Source organism: Haplochromis burtoni, unplaced genomic scaffold, assembly GCF_018398535.1.
Source record: "Haplochromis burtoni strain Fernald_Lab_line unplaced genomic scaffold, NCSU_Asbu1 Contig_79, whole genome shotgun sequence".
Classification (NCBI taxonomy): domain Eukaryota; kingdom Metazoa; phylum Chordata; class Actinopteri; order Cichliformes; family Cichlidae; genus Haplochromis; species Haplochromis burtoni.
This window is the reverse complement of record NW_024582440.1, coordinates 228,228-238,164: the sequence shown is the minus strand read 5'-3', so window position 1 is coordinate 238,164 and position 9,937 is coordinate 228,228. Positions and strand designations below refer to the sequence as shown.

General features: G+C 39.5%; 1 protein-coding gene across 1 annotated transcript in view; it reads left to right on the top strand.

The window, feature by feature from the left end:
• Positions 1-8,154: 8,154 nt before the first annotated feature.
• The window catches only part of LOC102296984 (methyltransferase-like protein 7A), a 4,547-nt gene continuing 2,764 nt past the window's right edge, over positions 8,155-9,937 (top strand). The window contains exon 1 of the mRNA XM_005924901.3: positions 8,155-8,724. Coding sequence (XP_005924963.1) covers positions 8,230-8,724 — 495 coding nt within the window. The 5' untranslated portion in view covers positions 8,155-8,229. The remainder of the gene's footprint in view (positions 8,725-9,937) is intronic.

Below are 9,937 nucleotides of genomic sequence, written 5' to 3'. Positions count from 1 at the left end.
GTGTGTGTGTGTGTGTGTGTGTGTGTGTGTGTGATTCTCACACATGTAATGTGTACAACATAAACAGACTAGCATCAATCTTGTTACAGCTGTTCAAAACTGGAACAACCACCTCCGAGCTAACAGCTTTAAAGCTCAACTTTCTATTGGATGTAATCATTTCAAAATTCTATGTGCACAGTTATCTGATGGAGAACCTCAACGAAGCTCCCAAACCTTGTAACAAGCAGTAAAATTAACTGTAAACCATGCTGTTTAGAGTTCTAAGAATTGTTTCAAGACTTGATTAATTTAAAACACTGGGTTTGAGCTTTTGGAGCCCCATAGCAGGCTAACCAAAAATCACCAGCACTGTGAAATAAATTTGATGATTAAGGTTTTACTTAAACACAATAATACACTGTTTTGTTTATGAAATTGTCAAAAATGACTGGAAATTGTGCAATTTATGTTAAATATAGAAAATAGACTTACTGTCTTTACTGCACATGGACCTCACATGGTTAAGTGTGCCGTCATTCCCCTATGAGACTTTTTTTTTTTTTAAAAAACACACAACCCTGTAGATTACAAAATTCTTACCTGTAACTTGCTTTCAGCCACACATGTTTTGCAATATGTTGTCTATATTCCTCACCCTTCAAATCACAGTGTTGGGGGAGTTTATGAAGGAAGTGTCGTGAGCTAACAATGTCTCTATCTAGTGGAGCATTAAAGAACTGCAGTTTAATGTCTATTGGAAATAAGTGAGCCATTTAAAAAACTCTAAGCATGGGATATAGATGTCCCGAGTAAATTATTTGTATAGTGTACTGTAGACGAGAAGCTCTTCTCAAGTTACATGTGAACAGCAACACATTCTGCTACCAGAATGTATAAAACTCCAAACATGGAGTTTTATACATGTCTTCACTTGCTGAAAAACTGGATGAATAATAAAAACATCCGCAAATACACCATCTGTGCTGTTCCCCAAAATAATCACATTATTAATAACAAATTAAATTAAAGCTGCAAGCAGCGTTATGAGGGCCCTCGCACCCCCGGCGCGTCGAGCCACGCCCAACACCTAAAACCAGCACCTCCGATCTGATGTCACATTGATGGAATTCATGCATTTAACAACCAGCTAACATTTCATCTCATTCAATCATGATTATAGTCCTCCCACTAGGTGGTGCTCTAACCATTACTGACAAATGGCATATCAAACATTTCCGAGCTCGACTCTCATCACACCTGCAACCTTTGGGAGAGATTGGACATTGTGTTTTTGAGTGACAGCAGATTACTGCTTTTTGGCGAGTGATTGAAACTCCACATGCCACCATGACCACCCCGTTTCCCTGAACGTAAAAAGCTTCGCAATTCAACATCAAAAAGGTCTTTAGATTCCACACACTGGAGAATTGTTCAATCTGATGAAATCCCTTGGAGGAGTTCGTCAAAGTATGAGGCCTGAAAAGAGGGGAAAATGTCGATAAAATTACACATTAATTTTAAAATGGCTGACTTCCTGTTGGATTTGGGATATTGCTCCAAGATAATTTTTTGTACATCTTGATATCTTCCATAAGCTTACCAGGTTTCAGACTCATACATAAAACACAGAGCAGGGGCTGATGTTTTGACATTTTTTAGGGGGAACTGTGGAGCCATTTTACCATTTTCCTTAAAAATGATCACATAACAAGAAAGCCTTCATCACATTGGAGGTGTGGGCCAAATTTCAAGACTTTTTAAACTTTCCAAGCCCCTCAAAAGCAACTTTATTTTCCATGGTGAACCGCGTTGCCACCAGGGCGCGCTGTTCAGTTTAAAGTCACAATTTTCGCACTGAAGCATCATGAAGGACTGATGGTGATATTCACCACTTTTGAGGTGGCCATGATGAACCTGTGAAAATCAGTACAACAAAATTAAAGCCATGATATTTCCTGTTGCCACTAGGTGGTGCTCTGCGTATTCCTGACAATCTGGCACATCAATCTGTTCAGGGCGGGTCTGACATCATGCCTGTGAAGTCTGGTACTGATCAAACTGGATTTCAGTGAGTTATACTAATTTGTTTCTTCATGGCGAGACATCAAAGTTCGTCATGCTTTCGGGGTCACACCCTTTGGCGAAAAGTCACAGTTTTCTCTGTAACCCAAGACCAACTCCTTAAGGCTTTCCTGGAGAAATTTGAGGCTGCAGATGTCACCCATCACAATACCGTACCCCAAAGTGTAAAACATGACATTTCCTGTTCCCACTAGGTGGCGCTGTCTCTGATGTCAAATATGGAGCCTTACCATATGTGTGCTCTTTGGTCCAAATCGGACAATGTATGACAGAATGAGAGGCAATAAGATTTTCATGGCGAGACATCGAAATTCGCCGTGGCACCACGGCCTCACCGTATCATGAAAACTCAAAAGCTCCGCAATTTAACATGGCCCAGGTGTGTAGTTGACACTGACCAAAAATGAAGTTTATACAACCAAATCCCAAGGAGGAGTTCGCAAAAGTTCGAGGCATGGAAATAGCAAAATTAGTGCCAAAATGTCACCTTCACTTCTAAATTGCGGACTTCCTGTTGGGTTTGCGTCAGTGGGCCAATTGACTTTTTTGTTCGTCTTGGTATGATACACATGTGTGCCAGATTTCATGTATGTATGTAGCTCAAACGATGTGTTCGTAGGGCTGCATTTAACAAGGCATAGGTTTCCCAGTGCTCATATGTAAAACCATTAAAATACGAAATTTTTCACCAGACCTGGCATGTGTGCAAAATTTCATGAGTTTTTGAGCATGTTAAAGCCCTCAAAAAGGCAATTCATTTCGATGAAAATAAATAAATAAATTAAAAAAAAAATAAAAATAATAATAATAATAAGATACAATAGGGCCTTCGCACTTTTAGTGCTCGGGCCCTAATAATTTTAGTCTATGACAGATTTTGCTTTTAGTGACAAACAGGCCAAAATTTAAACATTGACTAAATTCTTCACTTCCGGCTCTTTTTGATTGATGTTTTCATTTATGAACCTGTAAGTGTATTGTTTGGTTCAGTACCATGACTCTTTTCAGTGTAAACCACACAACATGGGAGTTTATGTGATTGAAAAACCTAGAGACAAATTTTTGCCATATAAAATGCACCTGTTAAAAAACTGAAGCAGCTGTAAGGTTTTAAACATTAGGACATTTTTTTTTTTTAAAAAAGAAGACGAATCAGGTCCATGGCAGGTTCTCAAATTGTTTAAACACATCAAATGAATAGATGAACAACAATACATGAACTATTTTACAGTGTCATTATTAGAAACAGTGTTTGGAAAAACTAGGTACATGTCATGACTCAGTAGCTTGTAGAACCACCTTTAGAGGAAATATCTTGAAACAATCATTGTCCTGTATAACTTTATCAGGTTCTCACATTGTTGTAGGGGAATTTTGGCCCTCTACTCTTTACAGTATTGCTTTAGTTCAATAAGTCGTGTAGGTGTTTTTTAGGCACAGCCCTTTTAATGTCCTGCAGCATTTCAATCTGATTGAGGTCTGGAATTTAACTGGGACATTATGTCACCTTGAGTTCTTTCTTGTTCAGCTGATTTGCCCTCACATTTGACTCTAGAATACATTGATACTCACAGAAGTTCATGGTCATTTCAGTGACTATAAGGTGCCCAGGTGCAAAACAAGCCCAAATCATCATCTCTGGGCCACCATCTTGACAGCTGGTTGATGAAATCTGAAAAAAAGGATGTACACACAACCAAATTATCTTTATTAGTTTTATTTACCTTTGCAAAGGGGTTAAAGAAGCGTATTGAAATCATGCCATTGTGTTTTTTGACAAAGAAGAATTACAAAAATAAAGACATTTATAGCTCTACAGTTGTGATTAGAAGTTTTCCTACCATCATCATTGGCATGAATGTAATTTTGGGCTTTATATAATTTCCTTGAACTGTTTTCCTGGGTCGAATGACTGCACAGCATACATCTATGTTGACTTTAAAAAACAAGAATGGGGTGCAAAAGCATGAATTTATTTTTGATTTTCCCAAATCCACACAGGGTCAAAACTGCACATATAGCCTCAACAATACAATACATCCCCGCTAATATTTGGTTAAATCTGACAGTTATAGTAGCCATTGACAATTTCAGTATTTGGTTGGTTTCTGGTACAGACCTGGCTTTTAAGTTCAAGCTTCAAATTTTCATTAGGGTTGAGGTCGAGGCTTTGCTCCAGACCAACAAACTGCCAAAACTGTTTCCATGGGTGTCCACACTTATTGATGACATGTTAATCGAATGCATTTGATTAGCAGCACCTGGCTGCTATTTACCTTCTTAATTCCTCTTATTGGAAACAAAAAGGGTGCTATTATTAAATAAATAATGAGACAATGTAATATGTCATGTGCTTTTGGTCATCTGAGGTTGTATTTTAGGCTAATCTGCTAGTTTCACATGGTGGACTCTACTATGGGGCTATTATTCTAGCAAAATTATTTGTGTGTGTGCATTTTGATCTCTGTGTGGATTTGTGTGTGTGTGTATTCTGATTCATGTATGTGTGATCAGAAATGTGAAAATATATTTGTAAATCTTTACAGAGATTTGTTCATGTGTAATTTGGAATGTGTGTGTAACCATATATGCAAATGTGAAATTAAATCTGTAACCATGCATAGATGGTTTTACTCTAAGCACTGAAAATACAGACAAATCTTCTTCATCTTTGTCTTCTTGTCCATTTAGGGGTCACCATAGCAGATCATCTGCTCCATATCACCCTCTCTCCCCCCTCTGCATGTTCTCCTTCATTACATCCATAAAACTTGTCTGTGGTCTTCCTCTTTTCCTCCTCCAAACCATATATTAGGTCTCACCTTGCAAACATTCCTTTTTGCTCTTGCCACTATCTGTCTTTCTGTCACAAGTCACCCCTAACACTTGTCTCCATCCACACCATCCTACACTTTCTTCTTCACTTGTCTCCTGAATTGTCCATTTCTTTCGATGATTGACCCCAGTTATTCAAACCTGTCCAGGCTCTCTTCCACCTACTCCCTACTTCCACTACAGATCAATATCATCTGCAAACATCATACTCTATGGAGACGCCTGCCTGACCTCATCTCTCAGCATGTCTATTACGAGCGCAAGGGGCTCAGGGCCGACCCCTGATGTAATTAGTGAAATACTCTATATAGCTGGGAGGGCATGGTGGTTTCCCCTCATAGTTTGGGGGAAAAGACCATGGATGTCTTTCACCACTCTCTCCATTGGGGTACCCTGCAGGAAACCATTGAAGATGGACATCACCTGGAGCGCCATCTCCCACAGGTCGGTGGTATGAGCAACTGCCATTTCTTTTCTCCTGTGGGTGGCTCTCACCAGCATTACACTAACATAAACAATCAAACACCAACCAGAGTCCCTTTGGAGCTTGAGACACCATGGTAATCTCACACAAGTACCAGTTTGACGTGAACATCATCTTCATGTATCCGGCTCGACTCTGCTGCATCCATAGCAGTAAGCTTTTGGCTGATGTCTCTTCAAAAAAACCTGCAGTGTTCAAGAGCTCCTGATCCAACACTGCTGACATCCATATCGAGACCAAAAGGAAGAAGGGCTCAAGTGAGTAAAGCACTGGGACCTCCACTAAGTCATCTGTAGTGAAGTGAAACCTTAAAGAGATTTTTGGGCTTCCATCGAACTACAGAAAGCTTGTAAGGGGTTTCTCTTCCACTGTTGTTCTTTGATCTACTTACTATAGAAAGGAGCACAGTTTTTGTGTACAGAAACCCCTCTTTAAGTCCTGAATACATCTGAGGGTGGGCCAATCCCTTCCACATTCTACGGAGCTTACAGCATCAGTGCCTTAGCCTGTGGCCTACTAACATGGCCTTATGTCACATGAAGCACCATTTATGTAGATGTTTTTGCCTTCCTGCCTTCATCCTGTCCAGTACAAATCCAAAGGCTTCAAAAGCCCCATTGAAAGATGCACTGTGCACAAGAATGTCATGAAGAGACCACAAGCTAAGTCACTCTGACTGGAAGTGGCCATGTGAGCTTAGGTGCATTCCTTCAGTACCATTAGCCTGGACTTAAAATTGAAACTGTGAATAAAAGGCTTCCCAGTCAGCCTTGACATTATATGTCAGAATTTTCACATTAGCATGGAGGCTTTCCTGGTGCACACGTGCAGTTCTGTCCACATCTCCAGTGTCTGCTGGTTTCACCTAAAAGGCACACCGGGCACAAGAGCGATAGAGCCTGCAAAGCCAGCTTCAGTAGCCATTTTTGCAGTCACTTATCTGACCTGCTCTCTCCTCTTTAACCCTTCAGTCTTCGGCTAAGCCAAAATGTTCTTGATTTTCCACATCAACTTCCTGCTTAATCTTGGAGCAGTCCACCAGAAGTTTTTTTTTCTTTTAACTTTTGACATCAATTGAATCTTCCCTCTTTGTGAACATAGTGGATTAGACAATATACAGTTCTGCTCGCCATTTAAATTAAGTTTTTCATTTGCAGTTTAATTTCATGTCAACCTTCATAGTAATTGTGTTGCAAGTTACGTAGTAAATGTAGTTTAGTAGTAAATGGTTAAAAAAAAAAGATTGTTATAAAATATGGATTTTACCAGAGAGAAAAATAATTGATTTGGAACTGGTTTTACTAACTAGTAGAATTTGTGTTTATTAATAGCTTTTATAGTAATTGTTTTCTTGCTTGTTTTGCAGCCTTCCCCTATGTTTCTTTCAGTATAAAGGTTCTGCATTTATATGTGTGTCTAACTCTGTATTTGTTAGTTAGCTTTTGGTAATGGTTACTCTGTGTCTCATGTTAGGTTATATACCTTTGTCCTGTTTTCAGAGAGAGAGGGACCTAATTTTGCTTTGTCATGTTGTCTCTCTTAGTTGTGTATTCTTGCATTTCCTGTATTTCTAGATGTTTGTTTCCTGGTGCTGCACTTTGCTTTTGAACTGTTATTTTTTTTATTTATCAGCATTGGAGGCTGTAAATATTTTGCTCCTGCATGTGGGTCCATAAAACTTTGTTAGTTATTATAATTTGTAATTTACATGTTAAATCTTTGTCGTGCAGGGTGGAGCCCTCTTCTTCTTAGAGCACGTGGCTGGTGACACCTCGACTTGGACGTATTTCTTTCAGCACATTCTCAAGTCTGTGTTGTTCTACTTTGGTGATGGATGTGAGATCAGCCGGGAAACATAGAATTATGTGAAGGGAGCCAATGTCTCTGATCTCAAACTAAGACACATTGAGGCGCCGCTCAGAATACATTGAACTTTAACTCACTTTCCTCTCCTTTGTCATGTGACCAGCAGAGATAAAAAGTGCCGGTCAACTTAGAGTGATCCTTTAGTGTTGTAAAAAGAAAAGATAAACACTAAAAAGACACAAACGGTGTATAATACTGATTTTGTATCCAGCTAAAGTGACAAATGTATTTTGGTGTTTGTTATTCTGTTCCTCATCTTCAGAGACTCTTGCCTATGAAGTTACTAAAATAAATAATGACCCAGTGTAGTCCATCATGTGCTGTTCATTCATCTGAGATTGTATTTTATAACCTGGTCAGTTTTCATAGTAAAACATCAGAATTTAACTGAAGAAGCGTCTTAGATGAGGGGTGAAAGACTGCAATGACCTGGATGAGCGAGAACCTTCACAGACAATTGAAAAGGGGATAAACTCTTTTTCTTTCTCTTTTTTGACATGACTCGACAATTTTTGAGAAGTCGATGGAGGAAAAAAATGATCTTATAAAAACGTGATAAAGGATGGGTGGTCAAAAACATGATTCCACCATAATGGATATGCCCATGTCCATTAAAGTTTCACTGATATATCAGTAGTCTGATATATTGTCTGAGACTGGCCTGTTACCAGTGAATTACACTGTACTGATATGCAGTAATATTGAAATATGAGCAGGTTAACTTCAGCACTACCGCCACCTACAGATATATATATTTATCATAATTTTATTAGTGCCTGCCTTAGGTTCATATCAGTATTAGGGCTGGGTTCTGATGACTGTTTCCTGCATGCTTGCAGCTACTGTTTGTAACCTGATAGCTTTTTTTATGTAGACTTTTATTTAGAAAAGCGTGACACACTTCCCGTCTGACCTCCTATCTCGCGATCATTCGCTGCTGTTTACGCGGCTTAGCTGCACGACCGTCGTGCTCCACAAAAATGACTTCTGTAATGAGATTTCTGAGCTCTGTAGTAAATATATTATGCATTCCGCTTCACCTGATTCACGCCGTCGGCCTGTCCGGAATATACAAGCGTATTTTCCCAATTTGTATAAATCGGATGGCGAAATCGTACAATAAGAAGATGCACGATAAAAAGAAGGATTTGTTTTGCGTTTTGCCAGAGTTCAAGAAGGCTGGCGGGCAGCTCACAATTTTGGAGATTGGCTGCGGCACAGGTGCAAATTTTGAGTTTTATCCGCCTGGTAGCAGATTGATCTGTACTGACCCCAACCCGCACTTTGAGAAATATCTGACAGAAACTATGGCCAAGAACGATCACCTGAGATATGAGAGATTTGTGGTGGCGTCGGGGGAGGACCTGAGGGCAGTGGAGGACGACTCGATAGATGTTGTAGTCTGTACCCTGGTGCTCTGCTCTGTGGACGACGTGAGCCAAACCCTGCGAGAGGCACACCGCATACTGCGACCAGTGAGTGGGCTTTGCAGCAATTACTTCAGACTGAATCGAGTCCATATTAAACACTGATTGGCAGCCATGCTGTTTATGTTATTATTTGTGCTGCTTCTCTTGGGGGAGAAGAAGACGCTTCGTATCCTAAGAGCCTGTCATTGTCTAGAGTCAATATATTTTCATGAAAGTCATAATTGTCGAAGTGTTCTCTATCGCTTTAACAATTGTGAGCTTTAGGACACGTGATCGTGATAAGCGGGTACTGCCACCTTCTCTTGGTGGATTTTACTGCCTTCCAGCTGTGGTTCTGCATCAATCAGTAAAAGTTGAAGAGTCATCAAGAAAACAACTGCAGTGTTCACGATTTAAAAAGTTTATCATCATTTTCTGTTTGATTGTACAGCATAAACATTACTTAAATTTATTAGAGACCACCTGTTATATCCAACAGCAATACTGAAATCAGTTCTTAGTTTCCAATATCAGTCCAATAGGCACTAAGTCACTAGATGGACAGTAATAGCACTTTGTACCATGCACCTTTTTAATCTGTCTCCAGTTTAAGGCATTTAGGTCTGTTTTATGGGATTCCATATAAATTTAAAGCAATATTAATTAAATTATTAGATCATTATAGTGCGTATATTTCTTAAGAATATTGTTTTATACATTACATTTTTAATTTATTGGATATGTGTGAAAAGCAATTTTCCTTGATCAAGAGGAAGACGCCCAATTTCCATGGATGTGTCAGATGCAGTGAGGTATTCTGTTTAACATAAAAAGCGATTTCCTGGATTTTGCAAAAAAGGAATGCCAAAAACTGATTGCACCTTTGATCTCATGACAGGAATGTTGTTTCAGGCTGAGAATGACTTGGAGTAATTAATTAGAGATATGTTTGACTAGGGATGGGTACCGGTGTCGGTTCTGACATAAACGGTAGTAACCAGACCAAAAAGCAGCGCACATTTCGGTGCTTTATTTCGGTGCTTTTTTTTCCTGAGCTGTGATACACTTCTAGCCAATCATTTTACGTTTCCGAGGATAGTAGGCGGGCCCAGGTACGTACGTTCTTTTAGAGCGGAGCTACAGATTAAAAATGTCCAAGGCGAAGCGGTCAAAAGTCTGGCTGTACTTCACAGCAAAATATGCAAACTCAGCAGCCTGCAACAAGTGCTTTAAGGTGATACTGTGATACTGTCAAAGGAGGCAACACCAAGAATCCGAT